Source organism: Benincasa hispida, chromosome 5, assembly GCF_027475165.1.
Source record: "Benincasa hispida cultivar pf3 chromosome 5, pf3_genome.v1.1, whole genome shotgun sequence".
Lineage (NCBI taxonomy): Eukaryota > Viridiplantae > Streptophyta > Magnoliopsida > Cucurbitales > Cucurbitaceae > Benincasa > Benincasa hispida.
Window position 1 is genome coordinate 829,172 of NC_143482.1, and position 18,136 is coordinate 847,307.

Sequence of the window (18,136 nt, forward strand, 5' to 3'; positions counted from 1 at the left end):
TATTACATATGTTGGATGGATGCATCAAACAGTACGTCGAGACCGTCGGACTATGCGATGGCAATAATTCGTGACGCGGCAGGCAGAGCAAGTAGACATGAAGTTAGGCCAATTGACCAACATGAGTTTGAGGTGACAGATTGGAGTTTGGGAGGCCATGTCAATATTCACGCAACGTGCACTTATTGCAAGTTTGATTATTATGAATTCCCTTATTCACACGTGATTGTTGCATGCTGAGTTTGGGATATTGATCTCTCTTTGTTCACTGGTATACTATATCGAATCATAATTGGTTGCTTATGTTGAACCTATATGTCCACTTGGACACTTTTCAGAGTGGAAGTAATCATTGGCCTTCATTGATGTTGAAACATTGCCTCTAAAAAAAGTTCCAAGAATAGGTCACCCACGAACAACAAAATTTCCTTCTGCAGGTGAATTTTGTCAAGTACACAAGTATTCCAGATATGGACAACAGGGTCACAACAAAATGACATGCAATCAACCTTTCAATAATGTCGAGTGATGTATGGATTTTTTTTATTATTATGTCTATTATCTTTATGGATTTTGGTGGATTTGAAAAGTCATGGATGATTTTGGATGATTTTTGTATGATATTTTGCATGAGCCCGATCGGAAATTGGGTCCTAGTTGCATGGACTCGATTGGGAATGTGTGCCTTTTGACGATATTTAAATGGAAAGGCCAAACGAGTGGGTGAGGGTTGTGAAAAAAGGTTGTGACTTTTGAAAGGTTCAAGGGTATTGTAGTAATTTTACATTGTTTGAAAAATTGTAGGGGTCAAAAACAATATTTTCAAAAGGGTATAAATTTACAAAATAAAACTTGAAAAATGCCATTTTTGTCCATTTCCCGTAAAATAGCCTTATCCGCATGAAAGCGGTTGTATGAATCAATAGAGTCATTTAAAGCCTCGAGAGTTTCCTCAATTTCTGCCTAGTCATCATGGAAGCATCTTCTAGAAAGGACCATGAATGAGGTCCAGGTGAAAATTTGAATGTACTTTTCATTAATGATTTGTTCTGATGTCGATGTTGTTGATGCTGTTGTGGTTGTATCTAAGGTGTCTATTGTGGAGCTTTTTGTTTTGACCGCTTCTACATTCTTCACTGTTTCCCCTTCCTTGGTCACAGGTCTAGTCTTTTTCGTAATTTTAATTTCTTTTAACATATCGTGGAAAGCCATCTATCCCTTTCTCTCAAAACCTTCTGGAATCATCAAGCAACATTTTCTTCCTTTATCATCAAGTCTATAGATCTCAGCAATATAACCTTTCCTATTTGATGTTTTTTCAATCCAAACAATTTATGAGTCATGTCGCTTTTCCTCGAAGAAACATTTGTTCCTAGGGATCTTTAGCAACGTTGTGAAAAAGGCCCTCAACCAATCTAACGATTCAAAGTATAAGAACGTGGAAAAAGATTTATAGTCACTGCTTTCAGATAGAATCACATGGTTGCCTCTTCGTTTTTTATCCTAAGCTAAGGTGAACTCTTCTCTCTCTATTGTAATCGAACGGGGAAGATTTCTATTGAGAGCCATTGGTCTTCCGGCTGCGAAGTTTCCGACAGAACTCAGTACTTTAGTTCTTCTTTGCTTCTCTCATTCTCTGAGCATTCTTTAGCTTCAACAACCTTCTCTGTTGATTTCCATTTCCTAGTGGCATAGCTTCTTCGACCCAAATAGATAGTTGTGGCAATGGCAAAGCACAGTGAGTAGATTGTGTGAGAGATGAAAGTTAACCCAAAACACAATTATTTCAAACAAATAGTGAGGGCAAATCAGAGGCTTCCTTTGGGAATTGTCAGTAATGCCTACAGAAACAGAGCAATTCCAATGTTTTTCAGATCAATGGATGACTCTGAAAACGCTTTTGAAAGCTATTAAGTATATATCATGAGTGTTGTAGAAGAGAAATAGTTGAGAAAGATTATAAATGCTGAATCAAGTGCCATGTTGCTGCTGCATTTGTGAACAAACAATACCTCACAGTCCTCCTTGAAACGTGACCATTTGGTACATAATTTGATTATCGTACTATTAAAACATGACCATTTTAATCTATATTTGCAAAATTGCAACACAAATGTTATACACAATGTATTGCTACATTTTATTTTACTTTTTTTTTTTTTTTCAATAGTGTCTAAGCTGAATTTTTTATTGAAAGAAATGAGATAAAAATAAAAATGAAAGAACCAAAATGAACCAAAATGAACCAAAACCAAAAGTACAATAATATTTAAACAGCATCGGGGGGGTTTTTTTTCTAGACATTCAATGTATGAAGACGTCGCGAAGAAGAGAGAAATTTTACACCATTCTCTGAATATATGAATACATAAATAAAGAATTTTGGACAAAGACTAAAGATTGAAAAGGCAACCCTTTTTTACCAACCCAAATAGTTTACCTAAATTGAAACTTATGCACCTGAAATGCAACCTCATGTGAAAAAAGAGGAGAGAAACATTAAACTAGCAAGCCTTTCAACTTCATTCCCTTTGAATCAAGAAGCTGGTTTCTTTAAATCAGCTTTGTCCATGGGACGAGCAGGAGCATCATCCACAACCTTAAATTATCCAAAACACAGAACATGTACACAGAACAACACCACATACAAACATTACATTGAACTTCAGAAAGCAATTGATTATTTAATTAGTTGTGTTCCTAGAATAGGATCCTTTTTGTCCAGTTATGCCAAACCCTGTTCAGTATGGAACAATAATGGATTCAATCAGCTCTTGAAGTGGAGCCAGCTCCTTTTTGTCAATTAAACCAAATTCCTGGGGAAACGGCAAGGTAAAGGTGGATTGGATTAGATTTTTTCCCAAGCAAGTTTGAAAATAACAAGTAATATTCACAACAGATACAAGTGTTAATACCAAAAATCATAAATGAAGTACGAGAATTTAGAAACAATTATAAAGTGCATATATCAACTTCATTCAATGCAATTGATTGATAGACACGTATCAACTTCATTCAGTGCAATTGAAAACCATCAACCCATAAACTACAAATAACCTTATAAAGTGCATATGGACCAAAGGTAACCAACATTTTTTTTTAGTACAATAACTATGGAGATAGGAGATCAAACCTCTAACCTTTAGGGAGGAAGGCCTCAATTATCGTTGTGCTAAGCTCATTTGGCAAAACAAAACTTACATTACAATGTCTTCTTAATAAAGAAAAAACCTTGTTTAACATCAAGGAAACTAATTGCCAGTAAGACGTAGGACGAGAGCTAATACAGTGTCTTCTTAATTTGTAAACTAATACATCCAATAGATTGAGTCAGAGTGTTTTATTTTATTTTTTTTTTTAAAAAAAAGGAAAAGGAAACTTCTAGTAGCAATAATAAATTATAAGAATAAGCTAATTTGAATGAGAGACTTACATGGGTAAAAAGTATGAAATGCTTGAAGCATGTATTTAAATGTGCCTCCTCCTTAAGGCTCACAATTTTCTGAAAGTGAGAGTGATAAATGTGGGCATATACACGGAACAACCTTTTGAATATCGTCTTCACAACCTCCTTGAAGTTGGGAGGAAATGGCGTGCCTAACAGAGGACATTGAACAATGAATAAGAACGAGACTGAAAACTGAAAACCTTTTTAGCAAACAAGTGCGACGATTACCAAGCTTTTGAGGGAATATTGATTCATCATCAAGCTGGGATTCAATCCAATCCATTAAATATTCAACATATTTTGGAGCAGAGACCTCAATAGGCTTTTTTATTTGTACACCATCAGCCCACCTATACTCATACCTGAAAATTTTTAATTTAAATCATTTCAGAAGAGGGGAGGATGAAAAAAAGAAAAGAAAAAGGAAAATATTCAAATACAAACTACAGTTCTAAATAATAAATACTGGGAAGCCATAACCTTGACATTGTTACATCAATAAACTATATTTAGCCATATGAAAGCCGCCTATAAGGAAATCAGATAATTAATTCCCACATTCATACATAAAAATAGGCATAATTTCTTGATATGGACAGGGTTTTAAATGATCTAGTTAAAAACTTAAACAACATTTAGAAGTTCAAATAAAACATTTCAAAACAAGGAGAAAAGCCATTCAAATGCAAGGATATACATATTACCATGTGCAGATACAAACCCTAACACACAATCAAAAATCTAAAGTCGAAATTTATTGCAACTAGATATGAATCAACAATCATATAAAACAGCAAACAATTCTCCAAATTGAGAAATTCCTATATTTAGAAAGCATGATAAGTTACCATGGATAAATGTAGTCACACGCATATGTCAAAAAAGAAAAAGAAAAAGAAAAGAAGAACAGAAAAGAACAAGTTAAAATGATAATATAGAAGCTAAACTAAATTGTGTTAAACATCAGAAAAAAACTTGACTATTTGTCCAGTATCCCGTACTTCGGTCCTGCAGTCATTGTAGGACAATTCTCAGGAGTACAGAACTCTGTGAGGGTACCATATAGCAAATTCACCTGGTTGAAGAAATCCACAGCTGAAATAAAAATTCAACCACATTTTAGATATTGATTTTCCATGAGAGATCCTAGCTAAATAGAAATGGAGAATGATATTTTTAGAATTGGGGAATAAAATTTTAAACATGTTCTGTGTCAACTACATAAAGAATGTAACAATATTCATCAAGCGCGTGGAGAAAAGAAGAATGCGTTTATGACAGAAACAATAAGCAGAAGGATGATGATACCATACATGAGAACTGTAGAAAAAACTACCAAAATTTAAAACCATTGAACAATCCAAAGACAAAGATTTATCCCCGGAAAAAATAAATTAAAAAAAAAAAAGCTGGAGAGACAATATAAAGAAGGTATAATCTACAACTTACTGTTGACAGCCAGCCACTCATTCAAATCCTCCCCAGTTGGCAGTCTCACTGCTTCCCTTAAATTTCCACTACCAAGTGTAGCATCAATGTGCTTTCTGAGCTGAGCCCCCTGCAATAAGATAAAACATCAATGAAACACTCACCAAGAGAAGCTATCGTAACAGACTTCCACGGATGAAAAAAAATAAATAAATCAGTGACCCACATTTTAAGATTTGCATCACTTAGAAACAGAGGATATATCATAGCTTGACGTAGAATTTTAACAAATGGTTGACTGATCAAAACTAGACCCAAAAAAAAAACCTATATCATAAGAAACACACCTATGATTGGTTTTTTCCTATCAACAAGCCTTGAGAACTGTGTTGAATAGTGAAATAACTAACTCAGACGCTTTTTTTTTTCTTTGATAGGAAACAACTTCATTGATTCGATGAAATGATACAAAATAAGAACCCATCCAGAGAGATTAAAAATATTTCTCCAATTAGAATAAAGGGAATTTAAGCTGTAATTCTTAAAAGGATTCATATTTTACACTTTACATCAATAAAAGCATTAAAAAGCAACTCAAAGGCTTCGGTCGAGGACCTTTCTTGGCCTTGGAAAATTCTCGAGTTTCTTTCATGTCAAACCTTCCAAAGAACCACCCTCACTATGTTCAACAAAAGGATTTCCTTTGTTGATGTAAAAGGATATTCTGTCTACAGCAACCTTAACCAACCAAGGGAGTCTGATAGTGGAACAACGCACCATCCAAAAGCACCAAAAGCTCAGCCCAGATTTTTTATGTATAAAAGCAGTGGATAAATAAGTGGCTCTGTGTTTCACTAGCTTTATTACAAAGATAGCACCAGTTTGGAGATAGCTTAAATCAGGAGCATCCCTTTTGCATTCTGTGTTGATGCATGAGTGGCTAATCTCCCAAAGAAGTAACTTGATCCCTTTTTAGCGGTGGAATTTCCAAATCTTTTGATATAGCACCTTAGATAGCAAACAATCTTGTGGAAAAGGGTTCCGTTGCTGTCAAGAGCCCACACTCCAGTATTGTCAATCTGTAAGATGATGGGATAAGCTGGATGAAAGAGGCCCATTTCGTGATTTCTTCTTTTTTGAGATTCCCTTTATAATTCAAAGTTCATGAACTGGAAAACTAACTCGGCATTTAAAATTATATGACCTAGGTAATAAAAAATTTACTCAGTTTATTTTCCAAGAAACTGTCGTTAGCCATCAATCAGGTGGTTGACCGGGAGTCCAAACTCCAGGCAAACACTTGTGTGCTAAAAAGCATTCAGGATTTGGATGATAGAAAACTATATTTCTTTTGTTGGGCCCATGCTAATCTAAAATTGGGTATAACAATCCATGGACACATAAAAACTGAATCCTAGTCCAGAGTTCAGACGGCTTTATACAAGTCCAAAAGAAAATATCTATCATTTTTTCCAACCAAAATGTCTGAAATAAAACCATTATTACAGTTGAGGTCTTCCTTACAAACTAAGTAGCCTATTACACATGAATGATACATCTTAACAACACCTCACAAGCAGCTGAGTAGACTCCAACACAAAAAAATTATGCCTTTTTTCATATCTTTTGAACTGGAGAGACTTAGCAAAATGTAGTATCAAAATCTACTGTCTCCCTTTGAAACGTTTATAAAACACTCCCCAGTTTGAACTAATTACAAAGGCAATATAGTTCCAAAAGAATTACAAATAGTCAAGTTTTAAACATGCTCCATCTCCATGCTTAAGGTTCAGGAATGAAAAATTCTTAAATTTATCATCTGGTGAGGAATACACTATTCACTCCTTTTCATCTCTCCGCCTTTCTTCTTCCTTAGGACCAATATCTTAACCTATAAGATCCTTCCAAAAAGGCTGAAAGACATGATAATGATTACCCGAATAATTAAAAGAATCAATATGTGATTCAAGGAGACCGTTAACTTCCATTTTTTTCAGCACTATGTTTCCATGCCTCGGGTCTCTTTCCCCTCATTGAAGCAATGCCTAAAGTAAAAATCTTTTTTTTTATATATATACGAATAGGAGCGACGAAGGCTGAATCTCAGTGAATCGCAGCAGCAAGGCACTTTGCCACTTACAATACCCTATCGCGTATAAGTAAAAATCTTCTTAATAATCCACTTTCATTGGTAGCTCGAAGCATAGATAAATATTAGTGATCCTCATACAAAGGCAAAGACCCAACCAACATGCAAGATCAATAATATTAATAATCCTCACACAAAGATAGAAAATATCTAGATTATCCATCTTTCAATTCCTTGGTGTATCTAGCGTTCTTCCCAAGTCTTTTGACAGTTTTAGCTAGCATTGAGATATAATTTCTGGTGAAGAAACCTCCTCGGTGGTTTTGCTCATGGAAAATGACAAAGGTAGCAGGTCCTTACAAATCACAACTTATAGTTGGGAGGTCGTTTGGAAAAAAGCTGATGCATTCATTACAAGAAACACCACAGTGCTTTGACAACTTGGCAGCCACACAATTTATTAACAAATCAAGTTAATTTATTCAAACAATCAACTTAGGACAATAAACTCAATGTTTCTTTTAGAAGTAATGAGGAGGACAAACCTTACTCCCTGATGGTGCACTCTTCTTGGGGCGAAAAGTCCTTTGATTTCTGCTGCACAACAATATTTTGGGATGTATTACAGACAGCATATATGATTGGGGCATAAATAACACAGCAAATGCCAACATCAACAACAAACTTTAACTGGATCATGGAATTAAGATGCCATGACATTGATAGAATAGTCAGAACGACCAAAGAGATATAAGTGGTAAGGTTCGACTGTGCCATGTTTCCCTCTATGTACTTTTAGCATTCTATGTAATGATGGACCACCATCCTTCACACAATTCTTGTTATCTGGGATTCTTAAGAAATAAAATCATGCACAATAATCCTAACTAGAATTTTTAATCTTCTAACCCTCAGAAAAGTATCAAATTGATGAGCAGATATAACATCAACCTACTCAAGGCCAAAGAAATTTATAAAAGGCACTCCAATTGAAACGTCTATCCAAGAAATCATTGTAATTCCGAAATAGCTCAGAGGAATAACCTCAATAGGAGCCTAAAAGTATAATAGTCTCCCATTTTCTTCCCAATACCAGTCTTTGTACTCATAAAATACATCTCTCCCATTTTTTCCCAATAGCAGTCTTTGTACTCAAAATATATCTACAAGCAATCTAACACATCTAAGGTCTATAAATTATTTGAAAGAAATTCAACTCAGTCCAATTTCCAACCCACGTGAATTATCTTCCTAAATTACAAGTACTCCGCATCCGATCATAATCTTATTTTTCTGACATAATATCTACGTTATTCCCTTAACCATTTTAGATAGGAATACCTTCCAGCCACAACTTATTGACATTTATGTGAAACCTAATACTCACTATGACAATGTGAAATTCAGAGTTTTCAATAGCATTGAATTGTTTTTCTGGCCATGTTCACTGCTAATCTGATCATCTTCGTTGGTACAGCCCCTTTTTTCCAGAGAAATTGACTTTTTATTCTAATATAATTCTTTAACTCTTCCCAGAAGGAAAACTTCCTGCAATACGCTTGATTATATAACTACAGAACCCCCCATCTATACAATTGCCATTGGTACATGTGTGTTACTAATTTGTTGCGTCTTATACCCCAAATAAAATCAACATCAACCCGATAAAAATGCATATAAAACAGGATAGAAAAGTTCGAGAGGAAAATTATAAATCATTGATTACTTTTCACGCACTCACATATGAACACGGGGTAATTTGCAAAGAAAAACGAATAAATCATCGACTGAATTGCCAATACAGAATTGTGTAGACCAATCCATGGGAAAGAAAATAATGATGATGATAAAATAACATAAAAACGAAAGCTGCTTTCACAGTGAGATAAGAACCTAATTTCACAGGACGATGACAAGCATGAAAGATAAGGCTATCAGATAGAAACCAAGCAAACATAAAATTGAAATCAACTCACATACAAGACGCATCTGCGCATGCATGGGGAATTAGTACGCTAACTAAAAATCAAGATACACAAATCGCATCAGAAGAATGAAATTCACACTAAAAATTGAATAAACAAGATTGCAGATCTGATGAAGCTGAAAGAAGAAAATCCCAGGATCGGTAGTGAAACAATCAAAATCAAGGAAGTAGCTAAATTACACTTCACAAGAAAAAGGGAAAACGAAGAAGAAAGAGAAGGAAATTGATTGTTTCATTGAGGAAATTTTCGATGAAAGATCATCAATGATTTGAATTTACCTGCCTAGACCGAAGAGACTCATTGCTTCAGAGAAGGAAGAACGAGCGCGCGAGAGAGAGCTGGATTTCTGGTCTTCGCGTTGTTTCGTTGAGTTGGACGAAGGGGGCAAAAAAAAACGCTAACTTTTGTCTTTTTGCATGATTTCCCCTCTAATTTCGGAGAATCTGAAATATGGCCCTGTAATTGTTTCCAGCTATTTAGTTTGATTTTCCAGTGTTTTTTTTCTTTTCTTTTCTTTTCTTTTCTTTTCTTTTTATTCCAGCTATTTAGTTCGATTTTCCAGTTTTTTTTCTTTTCTTTTGTCGTTTTTTTGGTTGAATTTGACTGCTCTTTCAATGATTAAGAAAAATGATTATCGGGTTGGCTAAATGTCTCTTGAGAAAAAATTCTCTTCCAAAAAAAATTATTTTTATTTAAATATTTTTAATAAAAATATTAAAAATACACTTCAAAAGCTAATTTAAGAGGTTGTCAAATACTCTAGTTTTTCTAAAATAACTTATTCTTTAAGTTAAACATCTGAAAATGTATTCCAAACACAATTTCGTAAAAAGAGTTCTTTTTTTTTTCTAAGATACTGTTTTGATCCTATATTATCACTAAATCTTAAATTTATTCTTTCTAAAGTTAATTTTTATCAAAATTTGTTAAATAATAACAATAATTTTAAGTACTAAAATACACTACATAAATATATTTTTACGATCTAGGAAGGAGATGGTGGTAGGCTAACTAGTAACTACAATGACTAGTTTTAATATTTATTAAAGTATAAAGACTAAAATTGAGCAATTGAAAGTAAAGAACTAAAATGGTTAAAATCTAAAGTAAATGATCAATTATGCTCAATCTAATTGGACTTAATCTTATAATAATTTTGATTGGGTAATAGACATTTTATCCATTAAATTAGGTTTAGAATAGAAAAGGTTGTTAATTGTGTGTGTAACAATTTTTAATGCATCAATCTTATAAACAATAAATCATTTTCAATTAAATATCGGTTTTATTTAATTCAACAAATATGAAAATGGGAGATCAAACTTTCAACAATAGAGAAATAATAAATGTCTTATATATTGACGAGTTACTATCAATTTTAAGAAATACAAATTTTCCACCCATTATTTTCTTGGTTAACTTTAGCGATTTGTATCGTGACAACTAAATTAAAAAAAAAAAATCAACATAAAAGACAATAAGCTAAATTGAATAATGAATTAGACAATAAGAACGGGCAAAATGAGATGACGTAATAATAAACGGATATAATACTTGTATATTGAAAAAATAAATAATAAAAAAACGATATTAAGAATTCAAAATATATCATAAATTTATTTTCGATATTTTAATTTTTTTTATGTTTTAATATTATCTATTAATCAAATCAAATAAAAGACTAGCACTGAGGAAGGGGACGCGCAATTCCTAAAAATTATGAAAGTGCACTCATTTTCTTGTATAAATTGCGGAACGAAACATAACAGACAGGCCAAAAAGTTTGCTTAATTATAATAGTGGCCCTGATCTGGGCAGATCAAAGCCAATTTCGAAGGTCAGTTTTATTCTTAGGCAGCGTACGTTTGAAGCAGAATAAAATGATGCACGAAATTCAAGTACATCATGATCTCAAATACATTATTAGGGTGGAGATTTGAACTTCGACTAAAGTCGAAAATGTGTATCTTAATCGGTTGAGTTATACTCTGACAATTACACCGTTTTGATTAATGAATCTAAAACACTTGCTTAAACTATATAATATCGATTAATGTGACTTATACGTATAAGCCGAAATGAAAAATAGAAGACTAAATAAGAAAAATATTCCTAAATTTTGCTATTTGTTTCAAGCATACCTTTATTCTTCCCAGAAGTTGCAATATTAACATTAGTTTTTCATAAAAGTTTCATAACTATGCTTAAAATTAAAATTCGTTAAAATGCTAAACAAATATAGACTTGAAACAGTGTGTCAATGATCTAGAATGGAAATAAGAACATGGACATTGTCACCCTTATTTCACGTCTCAATTTTCACCCAAAATTCTCATGGATATCTATTTCAAGATAGTTTGAAAATTTATGAAAACTTGAGGATACTATTGCAACATTTGAAAAAAAAAATAGAGATTTTGTAAACGAATAGTAGAATTTGGAGGTATTTATTGTAGTTTAGCCCAAACAAAAGAAACGGCAAAACGATGAAATAAAATCAAACCAAAGTTGATTCTAAATGCAATTTAGACTAAAAACCAACTCGAATTGATTTGCTTACACTTTTATCATGTTTAAAATCACTTGGAAACACATCTTTTAATCACTCAAAATCAATTCAATCTTCAATTTTACACTTTTAAACACAATTTTTATACTATTAAAATTGATTTTTGAATGATTAAAAGCATTTTTAGAGTGATTTTGAACATGAGAAAGTAATTTTAACCGTTTCATACTCTCAAACAGGTCATAAATCCAACTTCAAGGAGACCCTACCATATTTTATTAAGAGCAAAAAAAGAATGCAAAGAAATATTGCTAAACAGTTACCAGCCATTGCCAAGAAAGAAGAGGTACATAACGGGTAAAATGCCTAGTTTTTACTCAGTCTACTCTTGGTAGCAGAAGCTCGCTATCTATGTACAACAAAACAGTATACCAATAGCTTAGTGCTTAATATGTCAACCTTTTGAACCTGCAAGAGAGACAGCTTTCACAAGTTACAACTATTTTATAGCATTAAGTTATGATGGAAAGAAAAAAGAAATTCAGAATAACATGAAGAAATTGCAATTTAATATATATATATATAAGGAAATATTGTTAATGGTAAGTGTTAAACAGTATTGTACAATTTATAAGCAAAAATGGAAAATAAAGATATCCAGAATAGTGCTTGAAGAAAATGAATGACCAGGGACTCTGGCTACATAGAATGATTGTCCTTCTTGTAAGGTATGTCAAATTAGCACATAGCATAGACTATTGATAACCAAACCCAAAGGCAACAACCAAGAAAGTGGGTCTATGTGAGATGTGTAAGGCTGATAATTGAGAATTTTGCCTAACAGCTTTATTAAATCACCAATTTATCCAAAATGCTTAAGCTGATAAGTGATAATAGATTTAATATTATATCATCTAACAAGCTTCAGCAAGAAAAATAAGAAAACTTCTCTGCGCTCAATTCACTCCCTATGTGTTACTGACAGGAACCCATCTTAAAACAATGGACAACTCTGACCAATTTCAAAGTACTGTCAGTCCCATACCTCAGTTTTGATCTGTTGCCATGCCACTTAACAGTTCACGAGAACATGGCAGCACACCAATTACAGAATGATAGGGCTCTAATTAAGGAAACGAGCACGTGAAGTTGGTAAGGAGAGAGAAGGGGACAAACATTAGGTGAAGTATCTTAATTAGATTTGAAAATCTGTGATTTGTTCCCTTTCCTGATAAGAAATGAATATATATGTATAACCAAAGGGAAGAAGTTACACCAAAACGTAGGGGTAGAGGTAACCCACTGAAGAGATTATAAAAAATATCCCCTCAACCTGTCATAATCGAGGTGGCTACTATAATTTCAAAAGAATTTAGTATGGTTTGAACGTTACCAAGAAGCTAAATGATACACGTTATCACAAAAAAAATCAAAAGAAACCGACTTATTGAAGTCCTCTCCAAAACTGAGATATGTGTTGAGGGATAATAAATACAGAGAAAGAGCATGAATTGGATAGGGAAGGGTAAGGTTCAAGATAGAGTTTGGCGCCTCTCCGAAACTTCTTTTTCTGCAACTAGCTGGCGGGTAAGTGAATTTTCCTAATGAAGACACTTATACTAGAAACTTAAAGCTTCAAGTACAATTGGAACTAATCCATCTAGATGCCCTTTCCAGACCCACTTTTCCTTTTTTCTGAAGTCGCTATTGATCTTTATCTTTCCCAAATGGCCAGCTTTTTTATTTACTTTTGGATCCTTTTTATATTAATGATCCACCTTTGCAAATTTATGAGCAAACTTGATGTTACAGCCTTACAGGTTGTGACCTCCATGATCACTCTATGTCATTGTAAAAGCTTATTCCATCTTATTATCATAATATGAGATGGATACACAATTTAACCAGCTCCTATCACGCCTCAAACGAAAACATTGGAATATGAAGAGAACTAAAATATCACATTCACCAAAAAGAATGAGAAAAAATTACAGGTTTCCTCCAAAAAGATGATCAGACAAGAAAAACAATGAAGATTTCAGGTAGCACGTCATTCCATTCCAATTGATAACAAAAAATTCAAATTTCTAACAGGTATAATTTCTTCACATCTGTTAGAGATGAAAAAAGAGCAAATATTAGATTACCTTTGTGGAAATGAGAGAGGCGATGACCTAGTGTTCCTAAACTTTCACAGATAAACCTAGTAGGAATGGCTGGTAAGATCTTCATATCAGGCAAATTAATCTTTTTGTCCAAGCAATCCACCTTGATGTTTGTTAATCGTCTACTTGCTTCTCTTTGCAGCCCAAATATATGCTGTGTAAAGTCATTCCATCCATTACCAACAGAAAATTTTATGGGTCGAAGACTGTTGGATTGGCTTAATTCTACTGCTCCACTTCTTGTGGCCAGGAGAGCTGTAAATTAGTTTGCCCATCAATTGTTTCATTAAAGAGTACAATAGGTAAGTTAAATAAAACATTCTCTTAAGCAGCTCGGACACAACTATTCCATTCCATGAAATAAGTATTTGAGTATTTTGATGGTGTTTAAAGAATAAAGGGGTATAACAACAAAGATGACAAAGATGATGTACCACTGTAAGGGACATGATAAAGCATATTTGCTGGAAGACCAATGCCAAGACCTGCAGCCGTGAATCCCACACAAAACCCAAGGCCACATCCAGCACCAACATAGCCAATTACTTCAGGACCAAAACCAGGACCCCATCCAACACCACAACCCATGCCTATTCCCATCCCCCAAAAGGCCCCAAGAGTTGGATGTACAGGATTCCATCTTTCGTACCTCCTAAATAGGCCTTTAATAATCATGTATACCTAGTTAAAGATAATAAAGGAGTCATGGTCTCATAAAATATTCTTTAACAGATCAGATTTAAAAAAAAATGATATGACATCAATTAAACAGTAACAGTTCTAGGCTTCCTCCATAGTATAGACTAGAAAACAAATAGACATTTATCTACGTGTCTTGAAAACCACAACCATAATATTTTCAATGCTAATTGGTGTATAGATGAAGATATAAAAATCTTGTAGCCAAAAGATACCTACAACGTAGTGTCATGATACAAAAAGAGCTCAAACTGCAATCCGAACTGTCAAAAATTAGAATTACTAAACATAACCACCCCCCTCCCCCCGATGACCAAAATCAACTTCAACATAGACATTTTGACATAATATCACAAGTATTCAATATATTCAGAAAATACCATAGGGGTTCACAACTTGCTTCATTACTGACTCCCTTTTGGTTCTATTCAAAACATATACGAAAAGGGAAAATGAAATTTGTGAGTGAATAAAGCTTAAGCTTGGATAAAACAGTATGGCTCCCAATTGTGAAGATCTATGAAGATGCATGTATAAATCAACAGAAACAAAAGATTGCTCCAAGCACAAAAGTTGCAACAGCCCATTAAATTAACCTTTTGCATAACCCCATCTCAGCCCCATGACGCCAAAGGGATAAATCCACCAACATTTTGGGTTCTACCAAAATATTAGAAGTGCAGTTATACCATATCTAAAAGGTTTAAGGAAGCGATGGACTCCAAACACTATAAAAGGATCCTATGCCTTTGGTTTCTAATTGCCTCAATTTGAAGCACTTTAAGCTTGGTATATTGGCTCAATTATGTGAGTAGTATAATGCTTTGAGAGAGTAATCTTGTAATTGAGGTCATAAAGAAATTTCTGTGTGATTATAATATGAATTTTTCTGGTCCCACATTTTTTCTCCATCAAATTGGCGTTTTTCTAAGTTATTTCTTGTGTACCCAGTTTTATTGCTTTCTTTTAATTTCTTTTTTTTTTTTCTACTTATTCCTACGGTCTTATGAAAGGTGTTAAAACATTGACTTCCTTCAAATTCTTGAAAGGTATAGTAAATAGTAACGAGAGGACTTTTCCCCATACATCATTGGAGTAAAAATTGTTGCACATTTCAACTAGAATACAGTAGTACCTATACTTCTTCCCAGTTACTTGACCGTCACTACAAATTACAAAATCCGCTAACAGGAAAATTAAAGAATACCCGGAGATTGTCACACGCCATCTCAAATATTATGATTTCAATTTGGCGGTTCACAATCAACAATTAGATCCGGATGAAAAATAACAAGAAACAGCTAAACAATTATACGTCTTATAACATTCAAACTTTGGGCAACAGCGAAATGTTCAAACCCAGCTAGGAGAATTTGTATAACTAGCTACAAGTATAAGAAATTCATTATCCCGAAATAAAACACTCCTACTCTTTTAAAACCTCCATTTCTCGCTTCCTGCCTCCATTTTTAATCATACAAACACCAAATCTTCAATAAAAAAAGGAGCCACTCTAATTAAAACTTAAACCTCAGACAAAATTCCAGCAGATTATACGAAAAACAAGGGAAAGGGGTGAGGTTTAAATAAGAATTCACACACCATAAAAACCTGCTTCAACTTCAAGTAGTGCAATCTTTGTAGACTCAGTTGCTGCGTTTCTTGTTTAGCTCTGGAGAATTCGCCCTGTGAATGGCGGGAGCTTGTCAATCCGTAATAGATAAAACGATACGCCCGAAAGCGAAAAGGCGTCCAATTCAGTTTTCTGTCTTTTTTTTTTTTTTCACTTTTTTGTCGGAGGATGTTCGAAACTAGAAAAATAAGTCTGAGTTACAGAGTAATAAAATTTTAATCATATAAATGTCTATCAATAATATAGAAATGGATAAAAATCTATTACTAATAGACGTTGATAGAAGCACCTTTTTTACTAATCTATAAATAGTTTATCATTTTTCTATTTATGAAAATTTTATTTTTTTCTCGTTTTATTTTAAATTTTTAGAAAATTTATTGCTTTTATGTCGTGTTTAAAATCTCATAATTGTGAGTATTTCAATTTATAATATAATGGATTTCAAATGAACTCATTGTTTGGTATGATGGGAATATAATGATTTCAAATTTTAGAGTGATTTCAACATCCATTTTTACTATAAAAAATGGTTAAAAATCACTTTTGATACCTAAATTTTTTCAAGAGTAACAATTTAATTCCTGGACTTTGATTTCTAATGAGTTAGTCCTATATTTTCAATTTTGTAACAATTTAGTCCCTAAACTATAATATGTAACAATTTAATCCTTGTACTTTAGAAATTGTAACAATTTTGTCCATCGCGTAGAAAATTTCATCAAAATTAGATGTCAATTTTTAATATTTTATGATGTAGATTTTATATTTTGCAAAAATATTAAGTCTATAATTAGTTTAACCGTTTATTTATGCATTAAATCTCCTTAAATCTTATTATTAATTTATATAGAGAATAAATTGTTATAAATTTTAAAGTATATGGACTGAATTATTACAAAATTTAAAATAAAGGAATTAAATGGTTACAAAATAAACTTTAGGGACCAAATATTTAAAGTTGAGAGACTAAAAATGATTTTTAATCTAAAAAAATTATGACTAGAATATTCAAATTTAGCATGCTTTCATAGGATTTGAAAATAAATTTGGTACGGTGGAGCACCATATCAAAAACTATATACAATATTTATATTGAAGTATTGATAGAAACAAGATGATGCCAATGGAAATCTTAGAAAGTTAAAGAAATGGATGAAATCGTTTAAACTATGAAAATGTAGTTAACAATTAACAAAGTTTTTTTTTTTTTTTTAGTGTTAGGAATGTGAAGATTTAAATTATAGACTTCTTGATTCTGAACACACATCTTATGATTATTAAAATTAAATCAAATTACCATTGAAAAGGAATAAATACGCTATCATGTCTAGTTTCATTTCCTATGTTGGAAGGTGTAACCATTAGCCTTTCTAAAAGTATTATTTGTGATTAGTATTTTGATTTTGGATTAAAAGAGTAATATTTGTGTTTGCATCAAGTTAACGTCCCTTCGATCACAAATGAAAAATACAAAGATAAAAAGAAATCTAAAATCTAAAATATATTTTTTTCATTAAAATATTTTAAAAAATTTTGGTGGCGTCTTAAATTGCACCCATTTTGTGTAATCTACCAACGTATCCAATCACAAGGCACAAACTTTCTTTAAAATATATTTAATATTATTTTATTATTTGTGATTGAAGGGGATGTATGGAGATGAGTGCTACAAAGAGATGGCAAATTTTCCTATCGGATCGAATCTCTATGAATCCCCGACCCAATTAAAGCAGGAAATCCCCAGTTTGATTGGTACGGAGGTCAAATCATGGATCTAAATCGATTCTCTTGTCAGGGGATGGTAGAATTCCCAGTTTGATAGGTATGGGGTAAACAAGTGATCTAAATCGGGTCCCTAGTTGAGAACAGAGAAGGGATCCCTCGCCCCCACTTCAAATGTTTGTAATTGTTTTTGTTAATATGTCAATATATTTTTTCTCATATTATTAATAATATTATATAGTTCTTAAAAAATAATTTCATAATAAAATAAATTTAGCTTTTCTATCAATTTTACAATAAAAATGCTAAAATGTTTTTTAATCATACAATTAAATAAATAAATAAAATAGTAATACTAACTTGTTATATAAAATACTAACAATTTCAATCTAAATACAAATTTTTAATTGATTTAGATAAAATATAATTAAAAATAAAAAAAATAAATCGAG

At 32.7% G+C, this 18,136-nt stretch overlaps 2 protein-coding genes and 1 pseudogene across 3 annotated transcripts; all 3 read right to left on the minus strand.

Moving 5' to 3' along the window:
• Positions 1-1,473: 1,473 nt before the first annotated feature.
• Positions 1,474-2,526, minus strand: LOC150035824 (uncharacterized; annotated as a pseudogene).
• On the minus strand, positions 2,500-9,504 carry MOB1-LIKE (Mob1/phocein family protein). Of its 2 annotated transcripts, none has more exons than XM_039032788.2 (7): positions 9,232-9,504; positions 7,511-7,559; positions 4,898-5,006; positions 4,450-4,543; positions 3,677-3,810; positions 3,434-3,597; positions 2,500-2,816 (listed from the first exon to the last, which is right to left on the minus strand). In XM_039032788.2, exons 1-7 carry the CDS (start codon positions 9,252-9,254, stop codon positions 2,742-2,744), a joined length of 648 nt encoding a protein of 215 aa, XP_038888716.1. In that variant the 5' UTR covers positions 9,255-9,504; the 3' UTR covers positions 2,500-2,741. The 2 variants fall into 2 exon arrangements, with proteins under 2 accessions (XP_038888716.1, XP_038888715.1); XM_039032787.2 differs by having other exon boundaries at positions 7,511-7,562; positions 9,232-9,476.
• A 2,211-nt stretch (positions 9,505-11,715) lies between these two features.
• On the minus strand, positions 11,716-16,142 carry LOC120077573 (Putative membrane lipoprotein). The gene is made up of 4 exons (XM_039031511.2): positions 15,929-16,142; positions 14,062-14,308; positions 13,610-13,882; positions 11,716-11,930 (listed from the first exon to the last, which is right to left on the minus strand). The coding sequence occupies exons 1-4, from the start codon at positions 15,929-15,931 to the stop codon at positions 11,917-11,919; spliced, it is 537 nt and encodes a 178-aa protein (XP_038887439.1). The 5' UTR covers positions 15,932-16,142; the 3' UTR covers positions 11,716-11,916.
• Between the last annotated feature and the right edge of the window lie 1,994 nt (positions 16,143-18,136).

Coding starts and splice junctions, on each gene's coding strand:
- MOB1-LIKE (XM_039032787.2), bottom strand. CDS start 9,254: ATGAGTCTCTTCGGTCTAGGCAG. Junction 4,544..4,897: donor TGAGTGGCTGGCTGTCAACA/GTAAGTTGTAGA, acceptor TTTTTATTTCAG/CTGTGGATTTCTTCAACCAG. Junction 3,811..4,449: donor ACAATGACTGCAGGACCGAA/GTACGGGATACT, acceptor AAAAATTTTCAG/GTATGAGTATAGGTGGGCTG.
- LOC120077573 (XM_039031511.2), bottom strand. Junction 13,883..14,061: donor TTATCATGTCCCTTACAGTG/GTACATCATCTT, acceptor ACTAATTTACAG/CTCTCCTGGCCACAAGAAGT.